At 37.6% G+C, this 23,436-nt stretch overlaps 1 protein-coding gene across 1 annotated transcript in view; it reads right to left on the reverse strand.

The window, feature by feature from the left end:
• Positions 1 to 23,436, reverse strand: part of Gria4 (glutamate ionotropic receptor AMPA type subunit 4) — a 364,384-nt gene that overhangs the window by 90,448 nt on the left and 250,500 nt on the right. Inside the window, 1 exon segment of the mRNA XM_042054761.1 lies at positions 3,317 to 3,370. Within this exon segment, the coding sequence (XP_041910695.1) occupies positions 3,317 to 3,370 (54 nt within the window).

Below are 23,436 nucleotides of genomic sequence, written 5' to 3' on the forward strand. Positions count from 1 at the left end.
AGGACTACTTCAGTGCAGTTACAAAAAGATCACTTTGAAAAAAAATGACCATGATTTTGAAGTTGTAACAAAACATTTCTGAAATGAATCTGGAATATATGTAGCCACCTGGTGATAAGCGTAGCTAGCTATAATGACAGGTGAAGTAGTAACTATAATTATTTTAAAAGTTATTTCAGAAAATTTGTTATCATATTATAAATACAATGGATGTTTAATTATTGACCTTGTCGGCTATATACCCACTGAACTCATGTTTTAGCCCATATTTATTTTAAGAAATTCCTTATGATATTTCTATAGCAAACCCTCTTTTTTCATTTTGGATAACTTTTATTTCCTTTATCAAACTACTCTTGATAAGTCCCATGTTATAATATTTAATAAAAGTAGTATGCTAACACATCCTTATCCTGTTCCTATTTTAGTTTAGGTTCATCTCCACCTTGCTGTGTAGCCTAGGGTAGCCTTGAACTTCTGATCCTGTTGATTATATCCCTGAGTTCTAGAACTATAGGCTTGAAGCACCACATTGATTTATGCAGTGCTCATGATAGAACGCAGGGCTCTGTGCATTCTAGGCAAGCTCTCTCCTAACTTAACTACATCTCCAGTCCCCTATATCATCTTTAATTTCAGTAAAATTAGTCTTTAACATTAACTTGTAATTTCATACAAATGGATGGAAATAAAAAAACACTATTCTGAGTGAGGTAACCAAGACCCAAAAAGATGAACATGGGATGTACTCACTCATAATTGGTTTCTAGCCATAATTAAAGGACATTGAGCCTATAATTCGGGATCCTTGAGAAGATAATAAGAAGAACCTCCACCTGGCGATGGATGGGGAGGATGACTGGGCCCCACGTTGGAATACCGGACTGAGCTCCCAGGGTCCTGTTGGGGAGCGGAGGGAGAGAGAACGTGGGGAAGAGGGTCGGGACCGTGGGGGGTGTGTTCACCCATGGAGACGGTGGGACAGAACTGGCGGGAGATCGCCAGCTCCAGTTGGATTGGGACTGGTGGAGCATGAGACCAGGCCGGACTCTCTGAATGTGGCCAACGGTGGAGGCTGACTGGGAGGCCAGGGACAGGGGCGCTGGGCTTTGACTCTTCTGCATGGACGGGCTCTGTGGGGGCCTTCTCGGCTTGGTTAGTCGCCTTCCTGGACCTGGGGGGAATTGGGAGGACCTTGGTCTTGGCGTGGAGTGGGGAACCCCGGTGGCTCCTTGGCCTGGGGAGGGAGGGAGGGGGTGTGTGAGTAGAGGGGAGGAGAGGGAGGGGGGAGGGGGGAGGGGAGGAGATGGAAGTTTTTGGCTATAAAAAAAAACCAAAAAAAATTATTTGGATTCTGAACAAATTTTGCATTTGGGAATCATGTATCATGTATATATACTTTATAAGAGATAGTTGTGGGGTAGCTGAAAGAACTAAAGCTAGCATCCTATATGGATGAATGAATGCCAAGAGAATCCATATTAATGTTGCACATTATAACTGCTGGGTACATGTCACTGCTAATCATGATAAAAGCTAGCTATTTTTAGTGTGTGTTATGCTTCTGTTTCAAAGAGACAGTTTTCTATTTCATATGTTGAAACTTTAGTGTAAATACTCTACCACCTGCTAAGGCTGTTTGAGGCAGGCTCTGAAATCCATTGGTAGGTTATAAATATCAATTATTTCCTTTCCATTTTGCATTATCTTATTTATTCTAGCTGCCAATATAAACCACTCATTTCTATAATAGTTTATAACATATTGATTTTCCTCTCTGAATTCATTGTATAGAAAGAATAGATGTCAAAACTGCCCATTTGCAGTAATTAATTACAACCTTATCATATAATGTCAATAAAAAGAGAGATGCACCTGACCATAGGCTTTTATGTTACATTGATTAAAGGCAAAATATATTTGCATAAATATTTGTACTCTTACAGAAAGATGAGACACATAAACTGTGGGGCTAATAAAATAAATAGAAAAGAGGAAACAAATTTTGTAATATTGCTATAATAATCTTTTGTATTGCAACATTTTATTTTACTTAGGTAATACAATACAATGATTTTCATAATGCATTGCTGCATTATATTGGGTCAACTCTGTGCTGAAATCCAGTTCACCAAACTGGATGTCTCTCTCTGAACATACAATGGCACACTCAATATGTAGAAAAGTATCAGGACTGAGTCTCTTCTCTATCCTTTACTAGCTTTCTTCTTCCTTCAAGAATAAGGCTCTCATCAAAGAAATATGTGATGTGAAATGATAGGAAAAAACATGAAAGTATCATTGCTTTCCCTATGATAAGCCACATGGGGAATCAAGGTCTATGATTTTGGTAGTTTGAATACAAATGGCCTCCATAGGCCTTGTTGGAGAAAATATGTTAATAGTGGATAGCTTTTAGGTCTCTGAATTTCAAGCCTGGCCAGTGTGTCACTGTCACTTCCTGCTGCTTGAGATCCAGATGTAGAACCCTCAGTTAGCTCTCCAGTACTATGTCTGCCTGTATGCCATCTATTTCTTGCCATGATGATAACTGACTAAACCTCTGAATTGTAAGCCAGTCTCATTTCCTTTCCAAGAGTTGTTGTCATAGTGTCTCTTCACAGCAATAAGACCGTAACTAAGACAAAGATGAAACTTCCCTGTAATAAAAAGAAAGTGGTGATCTTCCATAGCCAATTTTTCCAAGTTGGTGGGTTAACTAGAAGTATTCAGAAAGCCTTGTTTGAAACTCTACAAAGACATGTCTAGTGCATGCAATCAGATCATTCCATGTTGTTTGTTATCCTTCTCTATGTGAGTTGAAAGACTGATGCAGTTTAAAAACATATTATTTCCATTCAAATTATTTGTGTAATTAGTCATTATATCTTTTTTTTTCAGATTTTTTTCCTCATTTTTTATTCAAGATTTCCATTTCCCCCCTTCCCTCCCCTCCCTTCATTATATCTTGTATTTATGAAAATTGAAGCAGAGATGCATCTGTAGACTAGCGTTTATCATTTAAACAGTGAAAAAGCCAGTATTTAATTTGACAAGTGATATCATGGTAAAGCAAACATTATAGTTACTTTTAAATGTTTCCCTCTCAGATCCAATAAAATCTGCATCAGGTGTATACTGAATTAAAACACGATTATTATTTTGAATCATTTAGATCATTAAAATATGGTGATTATTGTAATAACTCAGCTTGAAGTACAGTGAATAGTCTAACCATTGATTAGAGCATTATTTTAAGACACAATCCTGAATACTTCAACTCATGGTATAAAAGTAGAAAAACAAGATTTCTTACCAAATTTGCGATGATATAATGGTAGCCTTTGACATGCTTCCCAACACTCACAATCTATTAATATAAGGAATGAGAGAAAATCAATTTAACTTTACTAACACATTATTTAAAACATTAAAAGAGTACATGAAGGTAGGGAAAGGGGTGATGGCAGTATAAGAGGATTTGGGGGGGAGGGAGTGTAAGAATGAGTATGAATTTCATCTAAACACACTCCAGTCATGCATGAAGTTCTTAAAAAATACAAATTTAACTAGGACTTGTGAGATGGATGACTGGTAAAAGTGTTTACTACCAAGCCTTACTGCCTGAATTTGATTCCCAGGGCATACTTTGTGGAAGTAGAAAAACAACGGAACAAGTTATCATCTGACGTCCACATGTTTGCCATGCAGGCACAAAAGAAAAATTAATTAACTACTGCAGCATAATTTTCTATAGAAATGCAATGGGAAAACAATTTCATTTGACTTATACAAGTGGAAAACTGTAATCAAAAGAACTCATAGACCACATTAAAATACAGGATAAAGTAAAACTATTATTTTAGTTCATTTGTACTTTATTAATTACAAATATTATTTCTACACTTTGGGAAAAGCTAGAATATTATAATTTACTAAGAGAGATCAATAGTACTATGAACCAAATGTTCATATATATTTCAATAGAGAATACATTATTAGCAAAGAAACAAAATAATTCTGGTTCAGAGAATTTACTCTTCAAAAGGAAATATCAAAGAGGTGAAATAAAACGCAGGAATATCAATGAATAAAATTTTATGATTATGCATGTATCAATAAGCAGAGGGAACTGCTACATCTCCTTCTTAGGTTGCAACAAATTCCAGAGAGCACCAGAGAAAACAGGTGGAGATGATTACTAGCAAGACACTTGTGCTAGTAAGGGACAAACACAGTGCTGGTTTCAGGCTTCTGTACTTAGAAAGATGACTCTGAAACTCTTTTTTAAAAAATATTTTCATTTGTTTTATTTTTAAGAAATATATGCATTCTCATAAAGACAACAAATTTCTAAAGAAAAAGGTTAAGTTGGGGTAATTCATTGACCAATTGATTCTCAGCCCTACCATAAAAATAATTTAAACCAGTGGATTCAATGCATATTTCTACGCTTAATTTGAACCTCAATTTACTCTGCTTGTCTGTTAGGGAACACATAATATTTAGCCTTTTGATTTATCTAAGAGATATATTTAACTTCTACTCTGTTCAAAGGGGCATCTGTTACTTTTATTATTAATTAAATTTATTTATTTATTTTACATCCTGACCACAGACACCTGAACTCTCCTCTGAACCCTTATGATGTGACGAAAGTATCAGCTCTTTATGCAGCATCCAAAGTGCTTTTTATACAAGAACTTCACATTTTCTCTGTCTGGACCCTTTTCACCAGAGGAATTTTCATCTGTTCCCTCTTGAGATGTAGGCCTAGGCATATTTGCAGATAATAAATTAAAAACGGGGACTAGGGTCGAGGTTCAAACTTTCTGACTATGAGGACTGATCTTCAATTTTGAAAATTTTTCAGGCAATATCCTTTAAGATATCACCCCCTCCAAAAGCGTATGCATTTGCATGTGGCCACTTATACATTTTTTTCTCAGATTCTAGATTTTTAAAACACTATGTATGGTACAAATTCAAAATTTAATCTTTATGATTAAGGCTATGATAACTTTTAGGCAAGATGGCTCCATTAACATACTAAGCCCAGGTCAAGGCAAAATACTCAGTTTGTGCCTTGAGTAGTCGGCACATATTTTTATACTCCATGTTTGTTGTTGACAGTGTTCTGACTTTACATAGGATCTGTGCTTAGACTTGTGATGCCTGATCATAAAGTTCCTCTGTCTGGGTGAGTACTGAATTCCATCCATATCAACGCACCTCGTCTCTTACATCTCTTTATCATAGTCATATTTTTGTTCTTATTCAATGAAGGTTTTCTTTATGTACAGCTATAAATGTATGACATTTTACATAGAATTTGTGCATTTTAAATCTGTCCAATGTAGCTACCCTATAATTTATTCATCAATTCAAATTTCCTTTGAGACGCTTTCCGCAAAAGCAAAGAAAAACAATACTCTGGCAGAATTATAAAGAATAGTCATGTTTCGATTAATTAATTATTAGCTAATACTTAATTAATTTGGTTTTTCATGACAGGATTTTTCTCTCTGTAACAATTCAGGGTGTCCTGGAACTTACTTGCTTTTGTGGACCAGCCTGGCCTCGAACTCACTGGCATCCTCCTTCCTTTAGCTCCCAAGTGCTGGATGGCCCATGTTAACGTTATTAATAGAAGTTTTGTCTGGTAAGCAATTTTGTTACTTGCCCTATGAACAATCTTATGTTCAGATTCCCTGTCTAAAATAGCAAAGTTTTTTGAGTTATCTTAAATATTTTGTACAGTATAAAACTGAGTTTTCTCTAGGGGGTTTGTGCATTCCAATATTTTGTCAGTTTTTTTTTTTTTTTTTTTTACCTGATTTGCTGGGATTATTTGCCTTATCTTCCAACTTTTCTTTCTCTAACAAAAACTTATTTTTTTAGCTGTTTCCAGAAGATATTTTTCCCTACAATTTGAATAAATTTTCAATTACAAGGGGAAGCACAAGTTACAATAGGAGTTTATGGGTTAAAATTAGGAGAATAAAGAATCTAAATATAACCATAATCAGTGGATTTCTTAGCTTTAATTACTATTCTACATCTTCTAAAAATTAATAACCCTTTTCTCTTCTATTCATTATAATGGAAATTATAAGAACTTCAGTCTCCTGGCCTTCTTGCATCAGAACATTTTTTAGCATTTGATTGTGAAATCTTGACAATAAACTGATATCCAGTGCTCTGAGCTGCAATATAAAAATTTTGGATGCACCAGTCTCCCTGATGCCTGAACTAGGAAATAAGAAACGTGGGGAATTTTTGGCCTTCTAGTATAAAGGCAAGATTGTTACAAAATTAATGACTGAAAATAAAAATAAACCTTCCTCAGTGGAAAAAAAAAGTCAGCAAGACGATATCCTAGTTCAAATTAAAAGCAAGTTGGGGTGATTTAGAGGTTACAATGTAGCATCAAGGAAGCTGAAACAGTAACTCAAAGCAGGAACTTTGAGATAGAAACTGAAGCAGAGTATGTGCCAGAACATTGCTTCCTTATATAACTGGCTTGCTTTGCATGGCTTGCTCAACCAGCTTTGTTATATAACTCAGGGCACCTAATCAAGGATGACACCACCACCAATGGCCTGTATATTCCCACATCAACTATTAATAAAGAAAGTGCTGCAGTCAAGTCTTCACCAACCGTACATCAGACAGAGGACTGATCTTCAAAATATACAAAGAACTCAAAAACTTGACATCAAAAGAGCAAATAATCCAATAAAAAATTGGGTACAGACCTAAACAGGAAACTCTCAACAGATGAATTTCAAATGGCTGAAAGACACCTAAGGAAATGCCCAATATCCTTTGCCATTAGGGAACTGCAAATCAAAACAACTCTGAGATTCCACCTTACACCTGTCAGAATGGCCAAGATCAAACACACTGATGACAGCTTATGCTGGAAAGGATGAGGGGTAAGTGGAGCACTCCTCCAATGCTGGTGGGAGTGAAAACGTGTACAGTCACCTTGGAAATCAGTATGGTAATTTCTTAGAAAATTAGGAAACAAAGTACCCCAAGACCCAGCAATACCACTTTTAGGTAAATACCCAAAGGAATCTCAGTCATACCACAAGGACATGTGCTCAACTATGTTCGTAGCAGCATTATTCATAATAGTCAGAACCTTGAAACAACCTAGATGCCCCTCAAGCTAAGGATAAATAAAGACAAAGAGGTACATTTACACAATGGAGTACTACCCAGTGGTAAAAAATAATGACATCTTGAAATTTCCTAGCAAAAGGATGGATCTAGAAAAAAAAAAACCACATTGAGTGAGGTAATCTAGACTTATAAAGAAAAATATAATATGTACTCACTCATAAGTGGCTTTCAGACATACAATAAAGAAAAAACAGCCTTCCTACAATCCACAGCCGCCGAGAACCTAGACAACAAAGAGAACCCTAAGAGAGACATACATGGATCTAAATTGAAAGGAGAAAAAGACAAAGCCTCCTGAGGAAATTGAAAGCATTAGGGGGCACAGGAGAAGAGAGAAAGGGAGGGAAGCAGAGAAAAATGTACAGCTGAATGAAAACAATGAAAACATAAAGAAATTGCCCAATAGATTTTCTACAGGCCAATCTGACAAGTTATTTTCTCAACTGTAGCTAATGTCAAGTTCACAAAGGACCAACCAGCACAGGAGACATTTACTGAGTTGTCACATTGGGTAAGATTGAGTGATTGAACAAGGACTGAGAAAGACAAGATCATTTAATATTCTGGAAATCTCAGTTATAGTCAGGGCCAAAGGCATCAATAAGGAATACTTGTTAACAGGCACTTAGGTAGGAAAGTTCATACACTTGAACAGAGTCTGCTCAACAGATTCCTGCCTCTAGGCCTCAGCTGGCTCTGGGGCCAGTCAACAAGCAATTCTATATCTCTTTCTGGTTCACAATGTCTTCCTCTGCTATAGTTATACAAGTCTCTTTGAACTCCCTTTAAGTCTCAGACCAACCCTGCCTTTGCATTCTTATGCAGTCAGGGTGTGATTTCCATGTTACTACAGACAGAACTCTGCCAGTATTCAAAAACACCCATTGAAGACACAAACATATTACTGTTCTATGGTGATATGCAAGATATTCATCAGTATGGCTATAGGAATGGGCCATTTCAGGCTCCCTCTCCTCAGCTGCCAAGGAACTAGCTGGGGACATCTCCCTGGACACCTGGGAACTCCTCAAGAGTCAAGTCTCTATCCAACCCTAAAATGTCTCCCTTAATTAAGATATATACTTCCCTGAGCCCATATCCACCCTTCCTTTATCCCAACCATCCTATTCCCCCAAGTTCTCCTCATCCTCTCCTTCATACTTTTCTCTCCTCATCTCCCCTTCCCCCATCCCACCCCACCCTCAAGTTCCCAATTTTTCCAGGCAATCTTGTCTACTTCCAATATCCAGGAGGATAACTATATGTTTTTCTTTGGGTCCACCTTCTTATTTAGCTTTTCTAGGATCACGAATTATAGGCTCATTGTCCTTTATTTATGGCTAGAAACCAATTATGAGTGAGTACATCCCATGTTCATCATTTTGGGTCTGGGTTACCTCACTCAGGATAGTGTTTTCTACTTCCATCAATTTGCATGCAAAATTCAAGATGTCATTGTTTTTTACCACTGAGTAGTACTCTAATATGTATATATTCCACACTTTCTTCATTCTTCCAGTGAAGGGCATCTAGGTTGTTTCCAGGTTCTGGCTATTACATAGTTGAACAAATGCTTTTGTAATATGATTGTGCATCTCTTAGGTATATTCCCAAGAGTGGTATTGCTGGGTCCTGGGGTAGGTTGATCCCGAATTTCCTGAGAAACTGCCACACTGCTTTCCAAAGTGGTTGCACAAGTTTGTATTCCCACCACCAATGGATGAGTGTACCCCTTACTCCACAACCTCTCCAGCAAAGGATATCATAAGTGTTTTTGATTTTAGCCAATCTGGCAAGTGTAAGATGATATCTCAAAGTTGTTTTGATTTGCATTTCCCTGATTGCTAAGGAGGTTGAGCATGACCTTAAGTGTCTTTTGGCCATTTGAACTTCTTCTGTTGAGAATTCTCTGTTCAGTTCAGTGCCCCATTTTTAATTGGGTTTATTAGCATTTTAAAGTCTAGTCTCTTGAGTTCCTTATATATTTTGGAGATCAGACCTTTGTCTGTTGCAGGGTTGGTGAAGATCTTTCCCAGTCAGTAGGCTGCCTTTTTGTCTTAGTGACAGTCTCCTTTGCTTTACAGAAGCTGCTCAGCTTCAGGAGGTCCCATTTATTCAATGTTACCCTTAATGTCTGTGCTGCTGGGGCTATACATAGGAAACTGTCTCCTGTGCCCAAATGTTGTAGAGTACTTCCCAATTTCTCTCCTATCAGGTTCAGTATGTTCAGATTGATATTGAGGTCTTTAATCCATTTGAACTTGAGCTTTGTGCATGGTGATAGATATGGATCTATTTTCATTCTTCTACAGGTTGACATCCAGTTATGCCAGCACCATTTGTTGAAGATGCATTCTTTCTTCCATTGTGTACTTTTAGCTCCTTTATCGAAAATCAGGTGTTCATAGGTTTGTGGGTTAAAATCCCGGTCTTCTATTCGATTCCATTGGTCTTCTTCTCTATTTTTATGCCAGTACCAAGCTGTTTTCAATACTGTAGCTCTGTAATAGAGTTTGAAGTCAGGGATGGTAATGCCTCCAGAAGTTCCTTTATTGTATAAGATTGTTTTGTCTATACTGGGTATTTTGTTTTTCCATATATAGTTAATTATTGTCCTCTCAAGATCTGTGAAGAATTTTGATGGGACCTTGATGGGGATTGCATTGAATGTATAGATTGCCTTTGGTAGAATTGCCATTTTTACTATGTTGATTCTCCCAATCCAAGAGCAAGGGAGATCCTTCCATTTTCTGGTATCTTCTTCAATTACTTTCTTCAAAGACTTAAAGTTCTTGTCAAATAGATTTTCACTTACTTGGTTAGAGTTACTCCAATATATTTTATGCTATTTGTAGCTATCATGAAAGGTGATGGTTCTCTGATTTCCCTCTCTGCTTCCTTATCCTTTGTGTATAGGAGGGCAACTGATTTTCTGGAGTTGATCTCGTATCCTGCCACGTTACTAAAGGAGTTTATCAGCTGTAGGAGTTCTTTGGTGGAGTTTTTGGGGTCGCTTATGTACACTATCATATCATCTGCAAATAATAAAAGTTTAACTTCTTCCTTTCCAATTTTAATCCACTTGATCCCCTTATGTTGTCTTATTGCTATTGCTAGAACTTCAAGCACTATATTGAAGAGATATGGAGAGAGTGGACAGCCTTGTCGTGTTCCTGAATTTAGTGGGATGGCTTTGAGTTTCTCCCCATTTAATTTGATGTTAGCTGTCGGCTTGCTGTAAATAGCTTTTATTATATTTAGGTATGACCCTTGTATCCGTAATCTCTCCAAGACCTTTATCATAAAGGGGTGATGAATTTTGTCAAATGCTTTTTCAGCTTCTAATGAAATTGATCATATGGGTTTTTTCTTTCAGTTTATTTATATGATGGATTACATTGATAGATTTTTGTATGTTGAACCAGCCCTGCATCTCTGGGATGAAGCCTACTTGATCATAGTGGATAATTTTTCTAATGTGTTCTTGGATTCTGTTTGCCAGTATTTTATTGAGAATTTTTGCATCGATGTTCATGAGTGAGATTGGCCTTTAATTCTCTTTCTTGGTTGAGTCTTTGTGTGGTTTGGCATCAGGGTAACTGTAGCTTCATAAAAGAAATTTGGCAATGACTCTTCTGTTTCTATATTGTGAAATACATCAAGGAGTATAGGTATTAGGTCTTCTTGGAAGTTCTGGTAGAATTCTGCATTGAAACCATCTGGTCCTGGGATTTTTTTGGTAGGGAGGTTTTAGATAACAGTTTCTAATTCTTCACGACTAACAGGACTATTTAGATTGTTCCCCTGGTCCTGGTTTAACTTTGGTATATGGTACTTATCTAAAAAATGTCCATTTCTTTTACATTTTCCAATTTTGTGGCATACAGGCTTTTGTAGTAAGATCTAATGATTCTCTGAATTTCCTCTGTGTCTGTGGTTATGTCCCTCTTTTCATTTCTGATCTTATTACTTTGCATGTTCTCTCTCTGCCTTTTGATTAGTTTGGATAGGGGTTTGTCAATCTTGTTGATTTTCTCCAAGATCCAGCTTTTTGTTTCATTGATTCTTTGGATTGTTTTCTGTGTTTCTATTTTGTTAATTTCAGCCCTCAGTTTGATTATTTCCAGTCTTCTACTCCTCCTTGGTAAGTCTGCTTTTTTTTTCCTAGAGCGTTCAGGTGTGCTGTTAAGTCACCAATGTGTGCTTTTTCTGTTTTCTTTAAGTGGGCACTTAGTGCTATGAACTTTCGTCTTAGCACTACTTTCATAGTGTCCCAAAGGTCTGAGTATGTTGTGCTTTTATTTTCATTAAATTCGAGGAAGACTTTAATTTTTTTCTTTATTTCTTCCTTGACCCAGGTGTGGTTCAGTAGTTGACTGTTCAGTTTCCATGAGATTGTAGGCTTTCTGGGGGCAGCATTGTTGTTGAATTCTAATTTTAATCTATGGTGATCTGATAAGATACAGGTGGTTACTAATATTTTTTGTAACTGTGGAAGTTTGCTTTGTTTCTGAGTATGTCGTCAATTTTAGTGAAGGTTCCATGAGCTGCAGAGAAGAAGGTATATTCTTTCCTATTTGGGTAGAATGTTCAATAGATGTCTGTTAAGTTCATTTGATTCATTACCTCCATTAATTCTCTTATTTCTCTGTTAGGTTTCTGTCTGATTGACCTGTCCATTGGTGAGAGGGGAGTGTTGAAGTCTCCTACTATTAGTGTGTGTGGTTTGATGTCTGTCTTGAGTTCTAGTAATGTTTCTTTTAAATAAGTAGGTGCTTTTATATTAGGGGCATAGATATTCAGGACTGAGACATCATCCTGATGAATTGTTCATGTTATGAGTATAAAATATTCCTCTCCAACTCTTCTGCTTCATTTTAGTTTGAAGTCAACTTTGTTAGAAATTAGTATGGCCACACCCGCTTGTTTCTTAGGTCCATTTGCTTGATAAACCTTTTCCCAACCCTTTATTCTGAGTAGATGTCTGTCTTTGTGGTTGAGGTGTGTTTCTTGTAAACAGCAGAATGTTGGATCATGTTTTCGTATCCAATCTCTTAGCCTGTGCTTTTTTATAGGTGAATTGAGTCCATTGATATTAAGTGATATTAATGACCAGTGGTTGTTAACTCCGGTAATTTTTTTTTAGTAGAGTTTGTGTGCTTCCCTTCTTCTAGTTGTGCTGGTGAGGGTTCACTAGATGTCTGAGTTATTGTGGGCATTGTTGGACTCCTTGGTTTGTGATTTTCCTTCTATTACTTTCTGCAAGGCTGGATTTGTTTGCTACGTATTGTTTAAATCTGTTTTTGTCCTGGAATATCTTGTTTTCTCTATCGATGGTGAATGCAAGCTTTGCTGGGTATAGTAGTCTGGGCTTGCATCCATGTTCCCTTAGTGTCTGTAGCACATCTATCCAAGCTCTTCTGGCTTTCATTGTTTCCATTGAGAAGTCATGTGTAATTCTGATAGTTTCCCTTTATATGTTTCTTGACCTTTTTCCTTTGCAGCTCTTAATATCTGTTCTTTATTCTGTATGTTTTGTGTTTTGATTATTATATGGCACGGGGATACTTTCTTTTGATCCAGTCTATTTGGTGTTCTGTAGGCTTCTTGTTCCTTCATAGGAATATCCTTCTTTAGGTTGAGGAAGTTTTCTTCTATAATTTTGTTGAATATATTTTCTGGGCCTTTGAGCTGTAATTCTTCTCCTTCTGCTACCCTTATTATTCTTAGGTTTGGTCTTTTCACAGTATCCCAGATTTCCTGGATGTTTTGTGTTAAGAATTTGTTGGATTTGTTTTGTTCTTTAATCAGTGAGTTTATTTCCTCTATAGTATCTTCAGAGTCTGAGATTCTTTCTTCTATCTCTTGTATTCTCAGTAATACTTTCTCTGTAGTTTCTGTTTGTTTACCCAGAATTTCCATTTCCAGCCTTCCCTCGGATTATGTTTTCTTCAATACCTCCATTTCATTTTCAAATCTTGAACTGTCTCCCTTACCTGTTTGATTGCTTTTTCTTGTTTTTCTTGGGTATCTTTGAGAGATTTATTCATTTTGTCTACCTTTTTGTTTGTCATCTCCATTTCTTCATGGCAGTTTTTCACCTCCTGTTTAAGGTCCTCTAATATTTTCATATTGTTCCATTTAAAGTGGATTTCTTCTATTTCTTCTGGAGTAGGGTGTTCAATTCTTGTTGTTTCAGGATCCCTGCATTCTGGTGATGTCCTGTTGCCTTTCAGGTTGTTGGAGAAATTCTTGCATTGGCTCCTGCCCATCTCTTCCTTCAAATGGAGTCAGGAGAGACTTGCTGTCTTGGTCCAATCTTTGCTGTGACTAACTCTGGTTGGATCTCCTCGGTGCAGGAGCAGGAACTGTTCCTGACTGGATGGAACTCTTCAGCACTGAAACAGGGATGCCTGGTAAGAACAAGAACACCAAGGACAAAAGGGCAAATATGGGGGCAGGGCGGGGTCAAGTAGAACACAGCAGACCCTGCAGCACAAGCAGAAGGCGCCTGTACTCTCTTGTGGGGATCTTCAGGCCTGCCTGGCAGGCAGCCTCTCACCCCTCTGGGTGGATGGCCTTGGTGCAGGAGCAGGAAACTGTTCTGGAAATTTTTTTCATGAAAAAAGTACAACTCATACTCCAAAAAACATGAATAGTGCCCTATATAAACTCACTCTAAACTTTCTTACTTAAAATTTTAAAGGACTCTATCAAATGAACAATGTCAAACTTGGGGTTTTACCAAAGTAGATAATATTTTGTTTAAAAATAATGACAAGTAGAAGTAGTGGTTAAGAAGTGTGGTCCCCTGAAATTTAATAGGTGATGTGATTACATAAATACTTCTTATGAATGGTCTTCTTTGAGTTCTGAAAAACAGATTAGGAAGGATGCACCGGCTATGCTGACCATCACTGTTGCAGGAGTTCTCCTTTTCAGTAACACATGCTTAAGAGAGATGACAAATGTGAACCATGCAATTGCTCTTTTTTGCTTCTGTTTTAGCAAACTTACTTCTTTGGAAATATTAATAATACTGCTCGAATAATTTAGTTGTAAAACCATGAATATGCATATAAATAAGTCATGTCATGATGTTTATGTCTAAAATTGTTATGAGAAATTGTCAGTAATATAACTTCTAATTCCTTCCTTATGGCTTGAAAATTCATGTCTCTATAACTACAGATTTGTACAGACTCAGACCTCACCTGAGAGGTTTGTGTGAGTGGACATCAGTTAATGCAGAAACTTAAAACTGGCTGAAATTCAGAGAATAGTTTCTGTGGTATGTTTGCCCCCAAATGGGATATTTGTATCATAGCTTCTCCCACACAGGCTAAAGTACCATTCCTAAAGAGGGGGCAGGATGATTATAAGAACCAGAATGTAGGGAGGACCAGACTGACATAGTGCCTTCTGGACAAGACAGGGCTGCTGTACTAATGAACTCAGCATCTGTGGTTTCTGACAAAAAAAAAAAAAAAAAAAAAAAAAAAAAACCTGGACAAGATCAAGCCATTCACCTTTCTAGAATGGAGGAGGTAGCAGCTCACAGGCCCCCATTCCAGCTGAGGGGCTATTGGCAGTTAAGAGCTCCTGAAAAGGTCAAGTCTTTGGTAAGTTAACAAAGCTCCAGTGGAAGGCCCTATATCCATGAATATATGATAAGCACACACTGGACTTGGTGAGTTATTTTTTTAAAGGACAAGAAACTTAGGGTGTTAGGGAAGGGAGATGGATCTGTTGTGGAATATTACTTTAACTGGCAAAGATGTGTACATTTGTTTCTGCTTCATTTGTTTAGTCGTGTAAAGGTGTGTTGCTTTTGTTTATGCTGTATTTGTTTAATTCTGTAAAGATTGCTGCAGTTTTATCTTGCCTGCCGAAGGCACATGATTGGTCAAATAAAAAGCTAAATGGCCAGTAGCTAGGTAAAGGAAGGATAGGTGGGGTTGGTGGGTAGAGAGAATAAGTAAAAACAGTTATCTATATTTGGGAGGAGAATAAGACAAAAGAGAAAATGAGGGAGAAAGAAGCAGAAGCCCGTGGCCAGAAGCCAAGTAGCCATCAGACAACGAGACATGGAGGAAACAAGAAAGTAAGATATACAGAATGAAAGAAAGGGAAAAAGCCACAAGGTAAAATATAGATAATGGGAAACATTATCTATAAAACAAGAGCTAAGATAAGGCCTAACATTCATAATTAATAACAAGTCTTTTTGTCATGATTTGGGAACTGTTTGGTAGCCAAAAGAAAGCCTGCTACATGGATCTGTGAGCAGTCAGGGAGGAGAGTGGTAGCATATGATCAAAATTTATTGTATGTATGACTGAACTACTAAAAGAATAAAAAATATTATATTAAAAAGTTAAAGTTAGTATAATTTTCTAAAGCATTAGTATATTCATTTTAATTCATAAAGTGAGTAAAAATTTGTCCTCACAGTCAAGCTTTATGTAAGTCTTTAAGTAGCGATTGTTAAAAAAGCACCCAGAAATGATTCTATGAAGGGTCTATACATTACCTAAAACTATCAGTGTGCTGCTCTGACTGCTGTGTCAGGCAATGTCCCCAGCTAAAGGCACATGATTGCCAACTTAAATTTGAATGGTTCTGGTTTGTCCTTTAATGTGATCTTATAAATTAGGTGGGAAGTCCTCCTTCAGATGTCACCCTCTTTCAGATAGTCAGTGGCATGGAGAAATGATAAATGCCCTCACTGGCTGTGTGCTGAGACTGTACTGATCCTGCACACTAGAAAATACCATGAGAACTTGCTAATATTTCCCTAAATATCCTTGGATGTTGATTTTCAAGATGCTTCACAATATTTTACTTAAAAAAACACAAGCTTTAATTTCCTTTAATTTCATTAACACACAAAAATAGGCAGTTGAAACTGCAAGCTCTTGAGGACATACCAGGAATTTAAGTCATGGCATAGACTATACAATTGGAAGAAAATAAAGTACCCAGATAAAGAAAAATGAGGCTGTGCTGCATGAGAAGAGCTTTAGGGAAAAGTGGGGAATATGAGTCCTGGACTGCCCTATTAACAGAACATATATATTTCTGTGTTATGTATGTGTTTTGAATCTTCTTTTCTTCTTGGAGATAACATCAAGATTATAAAAATTCCTAACATGGAATAATTCTTCTCAGGAAGGGAAGATAAGGAAGAGAAGGAAGGAAGGGAAGATAGGGAAGAAAGGAAAGGAAAGGAAGGAAGAGGAGGGAGGGAAGGAAAGGAAGGAAGGAAGGAAGGGAAGATAGGAAGGGAAGGAAGGGAAAATAGGGAAGGAAAGGAAGAAAAAGAAGGAAGGGTAAAAAGGAAAGGAAAGGAAGGAGGGGAAGGAAGGGAAAGAAAGGAAGATAGAGAAGGAAGGAAAGAAAGGAAGGGAAGAAGGGAAGAAAGGGAAGGAAGGAAAAAAGGAAGGAAGGGAAGGAAGGGAAGAAGGGAAAATAGGGAAGGAAGGGCAAAGCTGTGTATAAGTTAATTTTCTCTCACTGGAAGTTCTTCATAGAATCTTATTCATTTCCTCTAAGGGGAAATAGGGTATCTATCTGGGAGAGCCTCTTGTTCAGACCTGAGTTTAGTGCCTGTCAGTTGCTGAATCACTGGAATTGAGTCTATGCTTTTGCCATTTCCTTGCATGATTACTTATCTGCTAAACCTAGTTATTGGGTTTCTCTGGCCTCTAGCTAGGCCAGGCTATACTTTTCAAGGCCCTTCACTTAGATATCCAGTACCTCTAGTTTAGTCTCCAATCTCTCAAAACAGCACCATCAGCGTGGGTCCCAGTGTTTGAACAAGTCAGTAAGGGACATTTGGCATACAAATCACATCCTGTTGCAATTGTATTTATTTTTATTGTATTTGAGCCTATAATTTGAACATTCTCTTTTTCTTTACATTTTCAAATTATAGATTTTCCATATTTTCTTGGATGAATAGTAGGCAACTAAAATACAGGAAATTAACTTCAAAAAAGTGACAGTTTTGAATGAGACATCAAGTTAAATATGATTTAAGAGAATTCTTTGCTACAGCATTTTTTTCAGACTCTCATATGATAATGATGTATAGACTGCAAATCTCAAAACTGGAGTATACAGTCCTGTTAAAAATTATCTAAGGTCACTCTTCCTATATCCTTGCTCTCTACTCACTCATTTCCTCAACTGCACAAGCATCCCAAACTTTCTGTCATTTTAGTACAGTGGCTGCACTTTCTCATCTCCCTCCACAATCAATTATAGTTTCTCCAGTAATTCACCTAAATCATTTGAAGTTTATATGAAATGAGTTATTCATTGTTTGGGGCCTAGCACCTTCTACACATTAAGTAACTTATGTTAATAACTTTTTGATCATTCATGCATTTATAAATGTGCATATGTATAATCATGTTCAATAGATAGAAGTGGGGTTAATCAAAAATGTAACATGTATGACATCAGAGTTATTCTCTTTGTTCCATAGGATATTTTTGCATTTGAATTCATTGGGGCTTTTTAATGCTAATCCTTCAAGTAGTTAAGTAAACAGAAAATATAAGTACTTACAAAGTGAATTATAGAAAGGAAACATGTGACCAGACAGGTAGTCACAACAAATAAAAACTGACCTGAGGGTCAGCTTTTATGTACCAGAAGGCTATATGAAGATTTCAAAGGAAACAAGCAGACTGCCCAGCAATGATGCTTATGAACAACATCATGGACCAGCTTAGTAAGCACACATACCCTGATGGAACAACAGCTCTCTAATTGGATTTAAGACTAACCTTACATGAAGGGTACCATGCCTGGTTCTAGAAACCTAGCTAAGTCATCAGTGCTAGTGAAATCATGGTTATGGGAGGAGAACCTATTAATACTAACTTACTAAACCAGTATAATTCCTAACAATAATATATACACATTTGTTCTTATAATCACGGGTAAGTATAGTCTTCATCCCCCATCAAGGAGACTTTTCTTTGCAACAAATAGAGACCACAGTCAATCAAGGGGCAGACTTTTGGATCCCAGTCTCAATGGGTACATTTACAAAACACTCCTATACCTAAGACTCAGGTAGCATTGTGCAAGAGGAGGTAGAAAGGAAATAAGAGATAAAACCGGTCTCCCTGAACATGACGGACAATGAGGGCTGCTGAGAAGCCAAGGACAATGACACTGGATTTGGATCCTACTATGCATACTGGCTTTGGGGGTCCTGGCCTGTCTGGATGCTCACCTTCCTAGACCTGGATGGAGGGGGGAGGAACTTGGACTTCTCACAGGGCAGGGAACCCTTACTGCTCTCTGGACAGGTGAGGGAGGGAGAGTGGAGGGGGGAGGGGGTAAATGGGAGGCGGGGAGGAGGTGGAAATTTTTAAAAAATAAAAAAAGAAGTAGAGGATTAAGAAATTTTGTGTGAGATTATGTCTCCCAATAACATCAGAAGTTGCAGCCATAAAATCTCATGAACACGACTACCCAAACATGAACTGAACAAGAAGGATACCAACGAACATGCCAAATTTCATAGGGAAAAGACCACGAGTACTCAGTTTTATACAAAGAACTATAGGCAACTGAGGAAGCCTGAGAGAAGGAGGAATGGTTTTCCTCAGGGAAGACCACATCATTGGTTATGCAATGCCAAGCGGTCATTCCTGAAAACACACACGCACGTAACATTATGTGAACCCAACAGGTTATATCAGGGAATACGTATACATATAAGAGACTGACAAAGAAAGAGACAGAGGGAAAGAAACACACACTCACACAGAGAAAAGGAGAGAGGGAGAGAGATAGAGGGAGAGAGGGAGAGAGAGAGAGAGGGAGAGAGGGAGAGAGAGAGAGAGAGAGAGGGAGAGAGGGAGAGAGGGAGAGAGGAAGAAAGGGAGAGAGGGTGAGAGGGAGAGAAAAGTTAAAATTAAGTAACTATGGGGGAGTATTTATTGCTATTCCAGAGGACCCAGGCTGAGTTCCAAGAACCCACATAACAGCTCAAAACTGTAACTCCAGTTCTATATTCTGGGCAAAACCCTCAAACACATTCTAAAAAGCTATGATATGTATTTTCGATGAATTAACTTAGATTATTGTTAAAATTGCCAAAACAAATTTGCTTTTAGTCAAAAGCAGAGTTAGCTGGAGAGATTTAGTTAAGGCCAAGTATTGCTCATGAAGTAGATCCAAGCACACTTCCTAAGGCCCCCATGAGGTAGTTTACAGCTGGGCTACACCTCTGTCATCAGGGAAACCAGGATGTCTAAACTCTGCAGGTATGTGCGAATGCACATGCATGTGCATGCATGTGTGTGTGCGCACACACACACACACACACTCCTGGGGAGGTGAGCCTTGCTAGATCAGTTATGCATCTCAAACTTTTAAGAAAAACAAAGAGTAGAAGCTATCAATCTTCAAGTTAAATTAAATATCATGATGATTGGCAAAGTGGATATTTAATAAAAGAAGTAGTAAAATATTATATCTTTACTACTTGACTTGGAATAGTTACTCAATTGTTTATCATAACTCTTCTCAATTCTCCTTTACCCTTGCCTCAAGATGTTTTCCTTGATGCTCAGCCACATTTCCTTGCTACCAGACATGGAGGTCTGTCCTGTTGTCCTGTTTCTACACTTATAGTTATCCCTGAATGTCCTTTACCCAGGTTTCTTACTGGAACCTTCTAACCTACCACGTAATAGTTCAATTTCATCCTTTACACATGTTGCTTACTGAATATATTGTTTGTGTTACTCAGTTTTCCTTTGAGTTTCTGTATGGATGGGATTGACATTGTTTTAACTCAGATACAAAGCCTGGAAACTGGTAGGTATTAGCTAAATATGTGTCAGATAACTTTTCAGCACAAAATGAATATACTCCCTACTGTGAGTTCTGCTTTTAAAGAAAGGACTATTAAGTAAGTACAAATGTAATTTAAGCTAGACTTTAGAACTATGTAATATAAGAGAAAAAATAAATAAAAAGTAGAATATAAATTGTACTATCGGATAATCTTGAGCTAGTTGCTAAGTTGAGCAGAAGGTGAGCAGCTGGGTTCACCTCTCTCTGCTTCCTGACTGTGGCCACAGTATGGTCACTTGCTTCATGTTCCTGTCCCTGTCTTCCCAGCCATGATGGATTGGATCACTCTATCCTGTGAATCAAAGCAAGGCCTTTCTTGTGCTGCTTTTGCCAGATGTCTTGTCACAGAAAGAGGAAAAAGCAATTAATACAATATGCTTTGTGTTAACTTGAGCTTTCATCATTTGACTAGCAGAGCTAAATTGTGCTGAAGTAAATAAACAAACAAACAAAGAACAAGAGACTAGACGGTAAAATGCCAATTAACCCAATTAAAAAATGGGGCGCTGAACTGAACAGAGAATTCTCAACAGAAGAAGTTCAAATGGCCAAAAGACACTTAAGGTCATGCTCAACCTCCCTAGATATCAGGGAAATGCAAATCAAAACAACTTTGAGATATCATCTTACACCTGTCAGATTGGCTAAAATCCAAAACACCAATAATAACCTTTGCTGGAGAGGTTGTGGGGTAAGGGGTACACTCATCCATTGCTGGTGGGAATGCACACTTGTGCAACCACTTTGGAAAGCAGTGTGGTGGTTTCTCAGGAAATTCGGGATCAACCTACCCCAGGACCCAGCAATTCCACTATTGGGAATCTACCCAAGAGATGCCCAATCATACAACAAAAGCATATGCTCATCTATGTTCATAGCAGCATTATTTGTAATAGCCAGATCCAAGAACAACATAATAAAAATATCCTTGAAACATTTTTAACCATCTTTGAAAGAATGAAAACACATCTACACTTTAAAGTGGTATAATCTATCTTGTCTGATCCCAAGTGTCAGGGTCGAGTATCCTGATAAAAGGGTTTCAGGAACAGTCAGAATACAGTTCTAACCATAGTTCTCTGAACATTCCATGGAGGAGAATGTCAGATGATTACTGAGACTGCAGTATGATTTTGATGAGACTTTTTATTTTCAACTAAAAAATAAATAATTTACTCTTTTTAGTTTTTGTTTACAATTGTCTGTGTCTGGATCCTTACCGAGACCAGAAAAGGTTATCAGATTTTCTTGTGGAATAATATTTTAACTAGGCAAAGGTGTGTTATATTCATTTGTGTTGCATCTGTTTAATTGTGTAAAGATATGTTGCATTTGTTTTACCTTTCCTGTCTAAGGTACCTGATTGGTCTAATCATAGCTGAAGAGCCAATAGTTAGGCAGGAATAGGCAGGGCTGGCAGCCAGACAGAATAAATAGGAGAAATAAAAGGGAAGAGAGAAGAGAGAACAAGGGAGAAAGGGAGATGCCCAGGGCTAGCCAGCCATTCAGGCACCAGTCAACTAGATGGAATAGGGCGTACAGAGGGAAAGAAAGGTATAAAGCCCTGAGGAAAAATGTAGATGAAGAGAAACAGGTTAAGTTATAAGAGCTATCAAGAAATGAACATAGGATAAGTCCAAGCATTCAAAACTAATTCTAAGTCTCCATGTCATGATTTGGGAACTGGTCAGTGGTCCAAAAGAAAGTTTGCTACAAGATCCATTTACCTGTAACAATAGACAGTTGTGAGCCACCATGTGGGTGCCTGGAACTGAACTCTGGTCCTCTGCAAGAGCAGCCAGCACTGTTAATAGTTGAGCTATCCTTCCATCCCCACCAGAGACAGATTTTAATGTCTAAAATATAGTTAAGATCAAATTCCATGGTTTTTGTTTCTTCATTTCTGACCACTGGGTTTAAGAAGGACATGGGGTGGCAGTTGGACAGTTCAGTGTTGCACTGGTATAGTGTTTGGGGTTATAAAACAAAAAATGTGTATGAAAATAATATGAAAAGCTCCTAGGATAAACATTTAGATTGATATGAAGACAATTTATCAGTCAAGCTTTATTGACTGTGCTGGGAAGTGGACCTGGGACCTGTGTAAGAACAGCATGTGTTCCTTACTCTGAGAACCCGTCCAATTTTTGGTTGGTTCCAGGATTTGTTTTTTTCTTATCCCTGTTATTTGTTTTTGTTTTATTTGTGTGGATCAATGTATTCTTTGAATTCAGAAAAGCAAAACAATTCAATTTATTTGATTGGAGCTGGTTCAAGTAAGTGGCAATAAGCTCAATTTAATGTTTTGTTATATTCCTAGTGCCTTAAGTGGCATAGTCAGTGTTATGTAAATACATAATTTTTCTGTTACTTCTTTTAGAACAGGAGTTGACAATAGCTTAAACTAATTGCTTTTCACAGGTTTGTTCTTATCCAAAAGACAAAATTACAGCAAACTTAAAGCTCTTAATTTGCCTTCAACTTAAAAGTTTAGAATCAGGCTGTTGTGAGGAATGAGAACAAGTTTCAAAGGTCTCTGAAAGTTCAACCCAGTCAGATGGCATATATGGATCAGAGCCAAAGTAATGGACAAAGCAGTTTAACTGTGCACAGTTTGGTGCTGCACCCTCCTGGAAGGATCTGACTGGCTCAGCTCAGCTGACTGACTGGCTCAGCTCAGCTGCTGAGATTTGTGTCAGCACAGAGATATCCTCAAGCCTAGGCTTCCTTTACCATTCTGATGTTCATGTTTAGAAATGTTCAGAATCTACAGCTAACTATCATTTTAAATAGCAAATACATTTATAAGCACGAATTTGTTCATGACATTAAAAGTGTAGGACATGAGTGCAGAAGAGAAAATGTTCTTTACATCCCATCACCCATAAATATATTTTGAAATGATATTATGTAATCTATTTTCACTAGGGGTTTGCAAACTGATACAAATGAAAATGTGAAAGAAGCAATTATAGACAGCAAGCCATTACAAGGTCTGTTGGTTTTTCTAGAAATTTCAGAACATGTTCCTTTAATTTCCATTGTGTGACTCTCCTAAGAGAGGGCAACCTTTCAAAGGCATTCTTTTAATCAAGCCTATTTAGTATTTGTTTTTCTTTTCTACTTTAATTATTTTATTTTATTTATTTATTTATTAAAAATTTCCACCTCTTCCCATCTTCCCATTTCCTTCCCACTCCCCCCATTCCCCTACCCTCACTCTCCAGTCCTAAGAGCAGTCAGGGTTTCCTGCCCTGTGGGAAGTCCAAGGTCCTCCCTCTTCCATCTAGGTCTAGGAAGGTGAACATCCAAACAGACCAGGCTCCCCAAAAGCCAGTACATGTAGTAGAATCAAAATCC

This window comes from Arvicola amphibius, chromosome 3, assembly GCF_903992535.2.
Source record: "Arvicola amphibius chromosome 3, mArvAmp1.2, whole genome shotgun sequence".
Taxonomy (NCBI): Eukaryota; Metazoa; Chordata; class Mammalia; order Rodentia; family Cricetidae; genus Arvicola; species Arvicola amphibius.